General features: G+C 39.7%; 2 protein-coding genes and 1 long non-coding RNA gene across 3 annotated transcripts in view; 1 reads left to right on the top strand and 2 right to left on the bottom strand.

Moving 5' to 3' along the window:
* Positions 1–16,509, bottom strand: part of Toll-6 (Toll-like receptor 6) — a 250,197-nt gene that overhangs the window by 126,114 nt on the left and 107,574 nt on the right. The window lies entirely within an intron of this gene.
* Positions 1–16,509, top strand: part of LOC105674059 (uncharacterized) — a 65,902-nt gene that overhangs the window by 30,187 nt on the left and 19,206 nt on the right. The gene's annotated exons all lie outside the window — the stretch shown is intronic.
* LOC105674055 (uncharacterized) lies at positions 12,652–14,766 on the bottom strand. The gene is made up of 2 exons (XM_012370127.2): positions 14,517–14,766; positions 12,652–14,261 (listed from the first exon to the last, which is right to left on the bottom strand). The coding sequence occupies exons 1-2, from the start codon at positions 14,682–14,684 to the stop codon at positions 12,939–12,941; spliced, it is 1,491 nt and encodes a 496-aa protein (XP_012225550.2). The 5' UTR covers positions 14,685–14,766; the 3' UTR covers positions 12,652–12,938.

The raw sequence follows: 16,509 nt of genomic DNA, 5'->3' as shown, positions 1-16,509 counted from the left end.
CTATATCAAGCTCATAATTCAGACAGTCAAACAGTTAATTCCGAGGAAGAGTCGTGTCGTAGGCCAAGAAAGTTGTATATCTCCAGCTTTTCGAAGTTCTATCAAGTGACGTTCGTGCCTGAGTAAACTAGGGAACCCGCTCCACCTGGTAGCGTGTTTGCCAAAGACGTTTACGGCACTGGCGTACAGTTGATCCATTTCTCTGCAAATACCGGTGCGATAAGAGGAAATCCGACGCACTCCGTACACCTAATAGTGGATTTCGAGTTTCGGCGACGTCGTCGCGGGGAGAGAGATTATTTTTGCCGCCGTATCTCCGGCATTTACTTGTGCAATCACACGCGGGCAGGCGTTGGTTGTAACCGCTTTAATAAACCGCCGGGAGCTATTTGCATTTCTTTCGATGCTTACTTACCGACGAGCAAAATCGCGGTTTATCTTAAATTATATCCGTCAACAGGTTTTCCAGGGAAATAAAAAATGCGGGGAACGTCGAAAGCTGCAATTATTTCCAGAGAAAACAGAAATTAACTTTTTAAAGCTGTTTCTGCAATTACTTCTCGCGAAGTCGGTTTGGAAGTCGCAAGCATAAAGAGCAAAAGAAACGAATGTAGCTTCCACGCCTGACTTGGATTATGAAACAGAAAATTATATTTTTCTTTCTCTCGTGCTAGAGCGAAATAAATGAGTTTTTTTTTCGCATGGCACCGCTCGCATTTGACTAAACTAAACTCGTAAAACGCACTGGTAATTCTGTTTGTACCACGTAAATTAATAAATAATTAAAAATTTATTTTAACCGTAATAAAATCTGAAAGTATGGATATATTTCAAATAAATATATATTTCTAAATTTATTTATTAATAATGAGTATATTTATTAACAAAGGGGAATTCGTGACGTACGCACATAAAGTTACACGAATATTGAAATCACATCCATCAATATTTTCCTGATTCGAAACTTTGATAGCTACTGATAGCTACTAACTACAATTTTACTATGATTTTCCTCTTGATAAAAATGATTCGCGATGCATTTCCTTGCAATTTCTCCGCTTTTGATGATTTAATAATCTAAGGTAGCCAATATCTCTCAAGATATTCAGGAGTCTTAAATAAAATCTCATCTTCCGGAGCGCACCTGCGTGTCAATATGTGCCCCGAACGTGAAATCGGCGAACAACTTTGACGGCGCACCGGCGTGTCGAAGAAATTAACGAAGCGACTCGTTTTTTCGCAGCTCCGCCGCCAGTCGATCTCGCCGCCGCGTAGCAGGGGTAATGGTCGGCGTCATCGTCAAAACACATCCCCCGCGCGTTGAGAATCGATTCCGCGCAGAACGGCGGAACGGCGGCGCGTCGCTTCTTGCCGTCCCCGGCCTTCTTGATTTTGCAAAGCTATTCCTGTTCGCGCGGGAAAACCGTTAATCGTGCACTTACACACAGAAAAGAATCAAGATAAAGAATCAAGATCGAATAAATTTGCAACCGATGCGCTGCCGTGCAATTTTCGTTTCTTCTCTCTCGCCGCGCCGATACTTCTTTGGTTCGTGTCAATCTGCCATGAATCGCGACGTCATTCACCACTGAATGAGGCGGCATCGTCGTCAATAGTTATGGCACGGTACGCGGATGCGACATGAAACTCGAATCGTTCGTGCGATATTCGCGTCGTGCGATGTTTCATGCCGGAAACAATGACGCACGAGTACGTGCGCTCGATGACTGACGAACCACAATAACTTCCGTACTGGAAGGTCTTTTCACATTCGCCTTTATTACTTGCCGATCTATGTCATCGGTTCGCTCTTTGCGCGAATTTGTTTCTCACATGTTTCACTTAAATCGCAATATTTTTGTTTTCTCAAAATGTACGTAAAAATAAATTAACTTCTGCCATGCCATTACTTGCATCTGATATATAAGCTTGTGAAATAGTTCTCTTCTCGATATGCAAATTAATAAATAATTGTGAATTTTAATCAATTGCCAAGCTGCTTATTTTTGCTAAAAACGCATGAGACGCGTTTAGATTAAATTATACGAGAATTTATTAATGAAGGAAATTGTGGGAAAGAAAATTATCCGCATATTTTATAAGCAATAAATGTGAGCACTGACGCGAGCAAAAAAATTCATTTAGCTCGACGAAATAGCGCGAGGGAGAAATTCATATGATTTTTCGCTCTTGACACGTCATAATCTAATAAAGTCGCAGTGACAGACTAAGAGTCTTAAATCCAAGTGACGCGAAATTTCTTACGGCGAGAGCAGCACTCGTTTTCAAGGTGTCGCGGATATGAACGTGTATCCGATATGAAGGCAATAGTTAGAGCGAGTATTATATTAAGCGGCATGTGAGAGAAACGCAACGAGTGTGCCGAATCTCATTGAAATTCTATATTTCTTGCCGCGTTGTTACGAACAAACGATACTTGAAGCGCGCTCAATATCGCGCTCGACGTTAGAATTTCTCATATACTTATATTTTTAGAAGCAGAGTGCTTGCGTAATGTTTCATTGCGAGCTTATAACCGAAAACAAACGGTACGAGGTACATGGGCGGGCGAGAAAATTGTTAGCATTCGCGTAATATTCTACCAACGTTATAACATTCTAACGACACGCAGATAATCTTAAATGCTCTAAGTTGGAAATTGCGCGAAAATTACATACAGTGTTTAAACTAGTCGCAAGTAACAATGTCGATCTTTTTCATTTCTCTACACTTTCGTACTTCGCGAGTAACGAATTAATTGCAGAAAATCTCATTAAAATCTGAAATCACGTAATAAGATAACGAAGTGCAGCACGTCACGCAAATTTAAGTTCAACTTCGCAAAACAATACATTGATTTATCATAAATGAATAATAAAGATTCAACATTTTTTCTCTGTAATAATATTAACTTTCAGAATTAATTGCAAATATTGCAAAGTTCTGACAGCTTCTGAATTTTAGAGGCTATTTAATCAAATTAATACTGCAGTTCTATAAAATCGTAAATTTTTCGAGACTGTATTATTGTAATAGATATAATTAATTTATAATTTTTTATATTTAACAATAATTCTTGTATATGACGACGACTGTTTTAAGCGAGAGATTTTGTGGAATTTAATCTGTAAGAGGCTGCGTCATAAAAAGTCACGCCGTTGGTCGCATCTGAGCAAAAACGTAATGCTTTCTCAGATTCAGACCAAGTTCTACGGCAAACAAACGATACAACCAGCTGGGCACGATGTAGGTAGGTAAATCTAACAACATGGAAAAGAAAATGCCTTAGGGTCGAGAATACACTTGAAATATAAGAATAAGATATAAGCAAAAAATATAAGAAATATAAGAACTAAACGGTAAACAATGTACCGATATACAATTCGCATATTAAGAATAAATATTTGCTTGTTTTCTTTACATCATATTTTTAACGAGTCGCGATATATGATAATGTATGCACTTTTGATTCTTAATATTCGTACACTTATTTGTTCAATAGTTTGCTCAAAATTTGATTATATTACTTTCCCATTTTATTTGTATACTTTATTTTTTATTTTATAAATCTTATATTAAAATTTTTCATTGCATCTCAACCCAAAAATAAATATGGAATTGTATAATAAATAATTCATGAAATATAATAGAATGGCATCAAGAGCCGTCGCAGGATGTTGGTGCTAAATTTTTTAAATTTATTTTTATAAAGAATTTTTTAATAAATTAGTCTACAAGAGACAGTTAGATTGTACACCGATCTCAGATCGAGATACCTAATGTGTACAAAATTATAAGTATATTGTTTTCATATATCGAGAAACATTAATTTACATAGGAATTATTGGAGAGAAAAGAAGAGAGAAAAAATATCAGGACGCGAGTGGCTAAGCCAGGAATTGAACCCGCTTGCCGGGCGAGTGTTCTAACAAATAATTCATTCTTATTAGTTTAAATATTTTTACTTATCTAAATAAAGCGCAGAGAGATTAAAACGAAAAGTACGCGGAATCTTGTGTAATTGCCGCGTAAGAAGGGAATAGTTCCTTACCTAAGCACGGCGTTCACAATGCGATCAGTTAGAGACGAAGGGAAACTCGTGCGCAGCCTTCTAACTAGGAAGCACTAATTCCGAATGTATGTAAATCATCCCGCGGCATGCCCGCCGCGTCGAATCATTCATCTTCGAAAACTTTCCGTTTGCTCGTGGCGCAAGAACAGCAAAGGAAGAACTTCGAGAGCAACATCAATCCGAGATCGCGGCGGAGTTCAGCGAAAAAGTTCGATAGCGATGCTCGTGAAATGAATTCGAACGGAATAACGTAGGCGTAACGTATTCTCGCTCGGGAGAAGCGATCAGGAGAATGCAAGAGAGAGAGAGAGAGAGAGAGAGAGAGAGAGAGAGAGAGAGAGAGAGAGAGAAAGAGAGAGAATGAGAGCGCGCCAATGGTACGACGACTATCCAAAGAACCGCGGCTGGTTTGAAAGGAAGGTGAATTGTGGTGGGCGAGAAAGCGGGGCGCGGCGGAACGAGTGGAGATTCGCAATCATGCGAACGGAATAATTACGCTCGAGGAATTAACGTGTGTCGGGTACAGAGAATAAGCCGGTAATTGTTGGCGCTAATTAATTAATAGCTTCGAATTTGGTTGATTAAACAAACGAACGCGCGGGAGGCACCCGAGAAAGGTCGCGGTCAGAAGTCCGCCTTCTGTTTCCCTTTTGCTGTATTTTTCTTTTGCGTTCAATGTAACTAGTATAAAAAGAAGATACGACAAAAAATTACATTGACGTGGTGAGAGAAAAAAAGTTGAAAAACTGTTAACAAAAACTTATCTAGAACAGGATAGAATATTATTCTTGCTCTCTCGTTTGTTCGTTCATAGCTGATGCCAAAAGATTATTATATCCTTTATCGATAACCAAACTCCACGTCTGTTTAGCGTGAAAAAAAAAGAGAAATTGGAAGAAGCTAAAATAAATCGCACGCGCAATAATCGCACGCGCAATAATCGCACCTACTATTTATGTCCGTGGAATGTGAACATCGATACTTTATCGCAAATTGCTTTCCACCGCGGCTGTAAAAAAAAATGTAACTCGCGAAAGAGAGATTTAATTTGATAAATTCACACGGCCTGATTGAAAGCAGATTTATTTTCAAGTCGGAGCGGCCGCGCGCGCGCGGTTCCAGCGCGGATATTAAATTATACGCGGATATTAGTTAACACTAGACCTTTTATTCTTATCGTCCCGTCGTCGTTCGATCGTTAGGCCGTCGCCTTTACAAAAGCGGACCTTCGCAGTAACAGGCAGGTTCTAGCTCAGCAAATTATTAACAATCAGGCAGGTGTTTGCGCGGTTCGCGAGATTTGCTAACAAGGCGGCATTTTCGAGGTGCGGACTTGAGGCATATAATTATATCCCTGCCTCCCTATGCGTATGCATGCTTCGATACCAGTCTCCTCTATATAGGGTGTGCCAATCATTCGTAGAGTGACTCTCCTTCGAGTCGTACATTCGTGAACAAAATGCAGGAATCGTAAATTTTTTCAATAAATGTCAGGTATTGGTATAAAATAAAATATTTAAATACAAACGCGCGTGGAAAATTGTTTCGCCGATGCGTATCAGTCTTGATTTTCTTTACCGCGAGTTGGAAAAAAATTCTGATAAATACAGATTTTTACGGAAAAATATACGTCCATGTAATTGAAAATAGATATATTTTCAATTTTCTGCGGCATCAAAAATTGGACCCGCCGAGATTATACCGGCTTTAATCCGTTTACAAAGAATCGATCCGGAGTGTAAATAGTCGGGATGTATAAAACGTTGGCCCGCGCGCGCAAGGAGCGCGGCAGAGAAATGCCTACCGCGGCACGAACGGATAGAAGAGTCCTCGATGCCTTCGGCAGTTCCGCAAATCAATTTGTGATACGCGGAACAGACACGCTCGGCGGCTAGGCGAGCGGAGAAACGTCCGTCGGCTTCATAAATTGTTACTCGTTACGGTCGTCATTACGTTTGCCCGGGAGAGATTCTGCGCTATCGCACGACTGTACCAGAGCCTAGCTTGAAGTTGCGGCGGCTCGCGCATCGACCGCGCGGAATCGTTACGCGATCGGGCTCCGCTAATGCTTCTCGGAGGGACGGGAAAACGTGAGAGATTCCTAAATGTGAAGTACGTTTCCGAAGCGAAAGGAGCGACGTGCCGGCGCGGAATAGACATGCGCGAAGCGTGGAAAATGAACTGAGGTGTACCGGTCATCGTCCAATTTGACCACCCCGTATATCGGCCGTGGCAGCGCCCGGTTGGCTGCGGCGTGAAACCGGTGGGTATGATTACCCACTTTAGTTAACGATCTTCGTAGCCCCATGGCTGTTCCGAAAGGTCAGAAAGAAAACCGCAAGGAGACCGGGAGAGAACGGAGGGAGAGAGTGAGAGAGAAAGGGAGAGAGCAGAACGCCACGTCGACTCGCGGCCGTCACCGGTTATATCCGCTTTTGCTTTTGTCGCGCGCAGCTTTTTGCGAGGCTATAGTGCGATTAACAATAAGAAGTTAACAATAAGTGCGGAAATATCCGCCACACGAACTCGTCAGCGAAATTGTTTCGCGGAGGGCCGCGGGAGGACTGTTATCGCGCGCTTTCGCTCCGCAGCTACAAAGTCAGTTAATTCTGAAATGGAACACGCTCGGGAGCTTTCTAAAAGCAGCGATATGCTATTCCTATGAAATAAATTACAATTACAAAAGTTAAACAAATAAAAAAAAATTTCTGTTGCACTTTGTTTTTTTTTTTTATCGCTGAATAAAACAGTATCAATAGACACACGTAAATTTCTCTACTGGGCTTAAGAAGTTCTGCTATTGCTATTATAAAAAATGCTATTCCTATAAAATAAATCACAAGATAAGTTAACAAATAAAAGAAAATGCTATGTTACGTTCTTTTTTATCCCTCAGTAAAATGATATCAACACACATAAATTTTTTTTACCGTGTTTAAAGAGTAACGACAGTCGCGAGATCATTAAGTGCGTTATAGGTTCCCCGACTCATCCACTTCGCGAGCGCTTCGATCTAATGTCCGTGGAAGCACTCGTAAAGAGAAATGCATTTCCCGGCGCAGTAATGTGAACAACTATTCCGTTCATTATACGTCAGCCGTGAAATACATAAGGGATATATTCCGCATACCGTTAACTTACGCGTGAGGAGCGTAATCCTATCAACATACCGGCTCCTACCGTTTAGCACCCTCGAGACCGCTAGTTTCTATGATTAACCCTTTCGCTATAGCGCGTTAAATTGCTTCTTCGAGGTTTGGTTAACGACAGCATATAAACGCGCCGTGATTACACACTTTTTATGTTTCGATCTAATAACATAAACTAACTAACTATCATAAAATGATGAGACAGCGCAAATAGATTGCGAGGGAAATCTGACCTAACGAGTTTCTAGGTTCCTTTTTTTTTTTTTTTTAACAGAAATTAACACGGTAAACGTGAAACAGAAATACGATATTCGCGAAAAAGAAAGTGCATCGTGCCAACTCTCTTATCCAGCGGAAGACAATGCGCGTAAGCGAAGAAATTGTTTCGCCCTTGAAGGGAACTCGTTGTGCGGGAACCAGCGGGCGAGTCCAGCAACGTGATCGCCGTGTAAAACGTAATATTTTACGACGATCTTCCGATGACGTATTGCGGGCAACGCGTAAACATGGAAGTTGATACAATTCGCCCCTCGGCGCGCTGCATATGCGTGTGACATAACTACAGCAATCTCGGCCGTATTTCACTGGATGCGCCGCCGTGTGACAGGCAGTATGCAAAACGCGTGCGTGTTCGCGAGCGTGAAATTACACGCCGTGCGCAAGTAACCCGGGCTATACGTATGCACGTATAACGCCGGGGCGATCAACGGGGCGCGCGGGGTCGAGCCACGGGGCGAAAACCCTTACTTCGGAATTTCGTAAATGGGCGCGCTGCGCGCAATTAGTGTAATAAAGTGCTGGATGTGCACCTGGCGGCGGAATTGCGTATTCACGCGCGTGCTAATTCACGGGGCTCTCTGATGCCTCTGCCGTTGACGCCGTGTAGTCAATACCGATTCGATAAAGCAGAAGTGAAATGTGGAGGAACACGTCGACAGTGCTATTAACGGCACGTTTAGTTAGAAAAACCATGCAATTTCAGACCTAACGAGCAAATCAATTATACATATATTTACTGCAAATGCGTATCTTGCTTATCTATCGTTAGCATCGTTTAAATTACGTTGATTATGTTATAATTAAAGCAAAAAAATACTCGATTTTATTAAAAAAAAAATAAATAAGGGAATTATTTATGTAGAAACTATCTCTTAAAATATTATTATGTATTTTATTAATGTTTTGGTATGTTTTTTAAGCTATTTTGGAAATAAAAAAAATAGTTTAAACGCAATGTGATAAAAAAGAAGCGTATATACTATATGAATAATTCGCAAATGCAATCCGCTTTTTTGCGGGTCGAGACTGATTTCACGGAGATTTACTGCATTATTTATGATAATTGGATATGTTCACAACGCATACAATACGACAGCAAATATGACTTAACAGAAATGCGGATGCGGTTTGATTCGTCCAATAAATGATGACGTTGTTGCGATCTTGTGTAGAATGAATTTACGTTGAAATGGTAAATAACGAGACCGCAAGTTGTAGAAGGGTCGTACACGCTGTTTGTACGATCATAATTAAGCGCTACGCGCGGGCTCTTTCCTCTCTGACATTTTTTTCCTGCACTCTCTTCCGCCGGTCAGTAATTAATCGCATGGCGCGAATGACGTTTTATTTAATTTCGTCATTATATCCGGCTTCAAGCGTACGGACGCGTGGGGGAGAGCCGACGGTAATAATTAAAATCTTTCGGTTCGACAGCTCGCGCATTGAACCGTGCATGGAGATGGAAACGTATTGTACAAGAGCGCAAAGGCTCGACGACGAGGGTTTGGTTTCATTAATATTTTCCGATCGAGCAAAAAGTCACGCGACGCTCTGGGCCCGGATAATTGTTGATAGACAACACAGTCTGCACGTGCATTGGATATTCGCGATATAATTGTCTCTCAAATCGTCGAATCGTCAATAAGTCGAATTATTTCGGAAACACGTTACGTAGTATTACGCACTTAATTTGCGAGCTTAATAATAAATACATGGCGTATTACGTATTATCAAAATACATTTTCAAATACGTTTTACTTTCCCGTAAATTTGCCGTACATATTACGCGTAAAATGAGCAAGGGAAAAAGCTTGCGACGCAAAGCCAACGCGTTTCATGCGTACGGCTATATTACATCGGGTGCATTAGGCAGCATGCAAATGACGCTCGGTGCGATTTAATTGAAAATGTAATAATCCGGCCGCTTGTCGGCAGAAGCAAGATTAAAAAGCCGTCGTCTCTAAAGTTTTCAGAGATCCTCGCGAAGGGGACCTCGCGGAGAGTTTACGAATTTAATATAAACGCTATCCCCACTGCGCAGCATATGTCCGTTTGAAGATCAGTTTGCTCGTAAAGAAATGTTGGCGCGCATGTAATCGATGCAAACATTTTACCATGTCTGCTTGATGTTTCGCGAAACATGCGCTTTTGATAAACATTTGCCTCTTTTATATTTTATAGACGCTCTTTAACTTTAATAACTGATGTTAAACTAAACGGTATTTGCAATCGAATCGTTGTTGAATTATTCATTGCAGTTTTACGAATCTACGATTATTCGAGCACTACGCGCTTTTAAAAAATCCAGGGATATATATTGATTATTTTATCAATTAAGCCAATATTAATAAGTGATAATCAATCGTCAATTATTTGCATGATGTCCTTATGTTCGTAATCAAGATTTTCTTTATCTCGATTACACTTCAGTATAATTTTCAAATATATAATCAAGTGTATTATTCATTTGTAACATTGATGCATTGCAATAGATAACATGAAACTTTGGAGTTGGTGTGTGTGTGATTAATTCGATGGACATAAAAACAATAGTTCCATTCAAATTACAACCTTATCTTATTTGACAAATCAATGATCGTTCCAAGTAATGAATGAGGATTGAATGACTATGAATACTAATAGCAAACAGCGATTCATAGAACGGGGACAAATGTGACATATGAATACTAATGCGTATTTAATTACATGTTAAAGCCGTGATTAAAAATAATGATTTCCGATCGTGAATATCGCCGTAAATATGTCACCAAGAAACATATTCGAAAAAAGGAATTATTACTTTTATTCTTTTCTCTGCTTCTATTTTTATACACTTATCTTTTTGGTAATTTTTAACAATGCTTTCGTCAGTCATAAGAATCCTTATCTTTCGATAGACTTATATGTAAGAGAAAAACGAGTCGATGGCATCTATTCAATTAATTCGTTCTCTCATTCGTACTGATAAAATGTCGAGATACGACATCATTATCTCAGAATATAAGATAAAGATGTAAAAACGAAGGGGTACAAATTCCTTTATGCAGATACTCACGTCTAGGTTGGATATCATCTGATCAGATAAGTATATTTCCGCCGCGTAGAGGAATTACAGACCGCGCTGCGTCGGGTGTGAAAAAGATGAATCAAGCCGCAACACCGCCTTCTGTTTGACATACAGAACATCTCAAGCACATTGTTTGTGGAAATAATGTCCGCCGCGCGGCATCGGTAGGAATATCACGCTGGGAATATTTAATGCGAGAAAAGTCGCTTGCAATGCGTACAACGAACGCATTATGTAGTAAATTCAACAAGAAGACAGGTATATTAATGATATATAAACGAAGATGTAATTACAATACTACATCGAATTTATGTGACTGCGATTATAATTTACTGTTTGTGGATGAATTTAATATCAATCGGCGAAACTTATTTATTCTGCCGATAAATCCAGATTTCCAACGAGCTGTTGAGCCTCGTTTGTTGTTATTTATTTTTTTTCCCGCTTTCTCGGATAGAGGCAGACACGGTTTATCGAGAAAATACTATTTTATCAGCAACGCGGATCAAAAAACACGACGCGCGGATCGAAAATTCCTAAGCCCGAATTAATCGCGTAATCTTATTTGGTTACTATGAGCCGCCTCTAATTAGTGCGGTATTAAGCCTGGAGATTCGCGCCCTTATCTACGAGCACGTACTTACTAACGCTGCAACCTGTATGTGCGTAACGTTGAGATGTCACGCACGCTCGCGCGACCGTGTCTATGCGTACGTGAGCGCACCTGTTTCGATACGGTCGGAGTTTAGGGCGATTATCAGGTGCGTATTCGGAGTAATGCACGCAGTCGGGAGAGGCTTGGTTGGTAAACTCTCTGAGCCGTCTCAGACACACACACACTCACACTCGTTACGTTATGATGCACGGTTAAGCGGTCGAAATTCCGGTAGCATGGCTAGTTGACGAATTACAGAGGCGCCACACGCGCCAATTATCTACGCCGCGATTTACAGCTATTTACGCTATTTGCTAACGTAAGCTTATTGCGACGCATTGCTTAGCTGCAAGCGTTTTATCTATCCGACATATCGACGAAGCGCAAAGGAAAGTAACGTGATTGTGACAAAGTTACTTTATATTTTTTGTATCGAACAGAAAATTTCTAGCAAATTTAATCAAATTGTTCAACATTGTTAACATTTCGTTATTTGAAAGCAAACTATTTAACATGACAAATAATTTCGATGAAACATTCAACCTCATTATATCTTTCTTTAAACCGAATGCATAAGTTATTCCTTCTTAAATTATGCCTGAAATTGACTGCAGTTCGTTTCATGTATTATAATGATTCCGATCCTCGTGATACGCGGAGACACGAAAGGTCCCCGTTGCATGGAAGATGCTTGCATGATGATACACGCAAGGTGCACTTAGCTACGTGGTTAAAGAGTGGAGCCACCCGAGGCAACGGCGACGTATTAATCTTTTGAAAACGCGTTAAACATGCACGGATGCGACGGACATGCCTATCGCAATCGACGCCATCAAAATTCTGCGGCGCTCTGCACTCGATACCCAGTCTGATATCTCGGGCGCAACCATCCATACAAATCGGATCTTACTAAATTGGAGTACAATTTTCACGAGCTTCACGAACTCGGGCCGGAACGGGGGCGGGGTAAGACAAAAAAAAAGGGAGAAGAAGTAAGATAAAAGTCTCCATCCCTCTCTAAGCCGGCCGTGGAAGATGAAGCGAATCAAGTAACAGTGGTGGCTTACGTGCGATGCACCCCTAAACCGTCGTCGAGGGAGCATCGCGTGGAAACGCGTTACCCGCGCAAGGTCTGTGCTTAGAATTCTCAAGCCCAATAAATTATATTTCATGTCACGCAGCCGATGATTCCTGAAATACATAAGTCGCGATGATAATCTCATTCCGTTAGTCGCGACGCTCTTGCGCTTTCGGGAATCTAAGATAATGGGAAGATGCGTAGGAGGAGTCAAAGAGATTTGTTTACACGGGAAGATATGCCTTATCGAGGCATCGTACAAATGTAAAATTATAGTAAAAGAAATACGAGACTATATATCATCGAAACATATGACGCTAATTGTAAGTTGGATAAATAATCAGCACTTCATACATTTATAAATTTTTGCATGCTTATGTTTTTATATTTGTTAATTTGTTGCCACATACATTGTTTCTTAGATTCATATAATTAAATAATGTGATATTCGATTTATATAATACAATTTCGCTTTTATATATTTAATATATACATAAGGTATATCATTTTTATATTATCAGACTTTAAATTTTAAACGCTTGTATAACAGTCTTTTGTTTAGATTTTTAAATCTATATAGAAGCTTAAAAGAAATTATCGTTGTAATCATCAGAGTTTTGTATTCAATGATGCTCGTTTTAATCAACACCACTATCAGGTGTACTGCCGCTTCCATCATCATTATTAGATGCACTATTACCTCCATTATTATTTTCGGGTATAGTGTTGTTATTATCGCTATCCTCAGATGTGGTATTGTTTTCATCATCATTATCGGATGTAGTGTTGCTGCTTCCATCACCACCCTCGGGTGTGTTGTTGCTTCCATCACCATCATCGGACGTGGTGTCGCTTCCATCATCATTTTCAGGTGTAGTATTGTTTCCATCACCATTCTCAGGTGTAGTCTTGTTTCCATCACCATCATCGGGCGTGGTATTGCCTCCATTACCACCATCGGGCGTGGTGTTGCTTCCATCATTTTCAGGTGTAGTATTGTTTCCAACACCATTATTGGACGTAGTGTTGCTTCCATTACCATCATCGGAAGTGGTGTTGCTTCTATTACCACCATCGGGCGTGGTGTTGCTTCCATCATTTTCAGGTGTAGTATTGTTTCCAACACCATTATTGGGCGTAGTGTTGCTTCCATTACCATCATCGGAAGTGGTGTTGCTTCTATTACCACCATCGGGCGTGGTGTTGCTTCCATCATCATTCTCAGGTGTAGTATTGTTTCCATCACCATTCTTAGGTGTAGTATTGTTTCCATCGCCATTCTTAGGTGTAGTATTGTTTCCATCGCCATCCTTAGGTGTAGTATTGTTTCCATCACCATTCTTAGGTGTAGTATTGTTTCCATCGCCATCCTTAGGTGTAGTATTGTTTCCATCGCCATCCTTAGATGTAGTATTGTTTCCATCGCCATTCTTAGGTGTAGTATTGTTTCCATCGCCATCCTTAGGTGTAGTATTGTTTCCATCGCCATCCTTAGGTGTAGTATTGTTTCCATCGCCATCCTTAGGTGTAGTATTGTTTCCATCGCCATCCTTAGGTGTAGTATTGTTTCCATCGCCATCCTTAGGTGTAGTATTGTTTCCATCGCCATCCTTAGGTGTAGTATTGTTTCCATCGCCATCCTTAGGTGTAGTATTGTTTCCATCACCATCCTTAGGTGTATTATTTCCATCACCTCCATCGGACGTCGTGCTGGTTTCAGTAGTTGGAGGAGCCGTTGTTGTTAGAGTGCTTATAGCATAACCTTCCACGGCTAAATTCATTCCTTTTCCAGTTTGTCCTATAACTTTTGCTAGGAATTTTTTTTGGCCAATACCATCATACACCACAAAATAATTGAGTTTATTGTTATCTGTACTAATCAGTTTTACGTAGGTGAGAACGTCGCCATTCTTTGCTGTTATCCCGACTGTAGCTCTCATAGGAATCCATGAAATGGGTGGCTAATATAAATGAGATATTATATTAATTGTAGAACAATTTTTTTCAAAAATTCAAAATTTATACTGTTTCAATTTTACAGAGATATCAAATGTGAGAAAATATTAATAGAAATCATCTCGGCATAATAGTGACGAAATAGGTGTGTAAAACATATATATATAATATAAGTATTAAACATATTAAAAGTTACTATAAGAAAAATAATTACGCGAATTCAACACATTCGACAGAGTCATGTTGCTAAAATTATGTACCTTATAAATTGTTCTGTTAGTAACAAGGTAATCGCCCTCCTTACGTTCACCAAGAATCAGACTTTGGCCGTTGTGTATTTTGGAATTGGAAGAATGCTCATGTCTTGGAAATGCTATTGTGCAAATGGCCATGGAAAGGCACAAAATCATGAAAACAAAGGCGCGCATCTTGAAAGTAATTGTTGTAACTCCACTTGCAAAAGTTAGTTGTAAACCCACGTATCGACTGAAATCATACTGCTCGACTGCTGCCCGGCGAACGCATTTATAGGATCGCGTTATCAATTTTCCTTCCTAGTCCCACAAAAAATGTTTGCTTTCTATCTCTTGACACTGACAACAGATTGCTTACGTAACATTAGCTCTCTTATTCTCCTTATAGATTGTACAGCTATCGAAAATTTATCACATTTTTCCCATATATAACACATATTTATTTTATTCTCAACAATGAGAAAGAGCTACTACGCAAAGCTATTTAAAGAAGTATACATTTCTTAGTTTTTTATTTTTTACTTCTCTCTTTCTCTCTCTTTCTCAACTAACACATACACACATTACGTACAGATATATTCTACATTAGTATTGAGTTTATTACAATTAATATTGATTAATGCTATATTATTCTATAATGTCTAAAATAAAAGAAGAAATAATAAAATTATTAAGCGACATTTATATACTCAAATTATATACTTAATATATATACTCAATATTTTGAAATAAATAAAGTGGTGCAAAATCATGTTGTGTGTGTACGTGCTAAGTATTTATACTATATGAATTTCATATTTACGCACTTCAATAAATTGTGCAACAGACTCATCTAAACAAATTTGCATCAAGATATCTGCGTGCGCAAATGCCGCTTTAGACATAATAAAAAATGCAAATTCGAATGCTTTTGTCAGAAAAATTAATGCCGCATGACGCATTTCTTGATAAAGTGCGGCTTAACTTTTTTTCGTGACATTTCACAAGATACAGTTTACGCAGTTCTGTAACACAGCATTATACTCTTTATCTGATATTTGAAAATATCATCTCAATTTCACGTGATACCGGCATTTATTATCTTTCTGTTTTCGTCGTATGTCTTCAATTTTTTTTTTACCTTTCAGTATGTTGACTGCTCGTTGGGGGTCTGATAATGCAGATACTATTGATAAGCGTTACACACGTGTTTAATTAAGTAGTGCCAAGCTTCTTCAATAATGGCGCGATTAACTGGAATCAAATGATATCATTTGGAAAACAAGTCACCACAAATATCGTGTGTGATTTTCGTGGAATAGTGGAATATTTCAAAGGCTTTATCGGGTGACGTTCCTGTCACATTATACACAGAGGCGGAAACAAAACAGATACCGCATCACAGTTATTTTGTATTTCGATATCTTTCATTTAGTATCTCGCACGTAGCTGCAGCATTAATTGCTGTTCGTCGAATCTCAATGACAAACTATTAGAGTATTATCGCGTTAACGCTCATTTGATCAGACCGAGTTATCCCATTTCGCTTATCTTCATCGATTTCGTACATTTTTTTCGCTCGCATCGATAATGTCATCGCGACTTTTCGCAATTTTCATAACTTTGCCGAGCATATCGCGCAAATTAATTCCTTTTCATAAATTCAACGCGAAGGAGCGTTTCATATTCTACGCCATAACTCGAAACGTGTTCCTCGGTACGTGTGTAATCTCGAATCTCAGACTCATCATTTTCAGCCGCGTCAGCTTATGGTACGTGAGACCGTAAGAATTAGCTAAGTGAGTAGCTGCGGTAGTAGCTCCGCGGTTTTTATGGATGCAGACGCAGTGGTAGTCCCGGCTAGAAAGCGAACGAATCGATTACATGAAGTTGACAAATGTCTTATCTTATTATCGTGGAACAGCACATACATATTTCTCTACAATAAAGATTGGTTGGTAATCGGCCGGTTAACGGAAAGCGGGAGCTTCCGGTCTGACAATTTCCGAGAACTGCTGTG

This window comes from Linepithema humile, chromosome 5 (genome assembly GCF_040581485.1).
Source record: "Linepithema humile isolate Giens D197 chromosome 5, Lhum_UNIL_v1.0, whole genome shotgun sequence".
Lineage (NCBI taxonomy): Eukaryota > Metazoa > Arthropoda > Insecta > Hymenoptera > Formicidae > Linepithema > Linepithema humile.
This window is presented reverse-complemented; position numbering and strand designations above follow the sequence as displayed.

Bases quoted from the DNA above. Each gene is read 5' to 3' on its own strand.
- LOC105674055 (XM_012370127.2), bottom strand. From the start codon at position 14,684: ATGCGCGCCTTTGTTTTCATGATTTTGTGCCTTTCCATGGCCATTTGC. The intron at 14,262-14,516 runs GTACATAATTTT...CATTTATATTAG, and splicing joins CTAACAGAACAATTTATAAG to CCACCCATTTCATGGATTCC.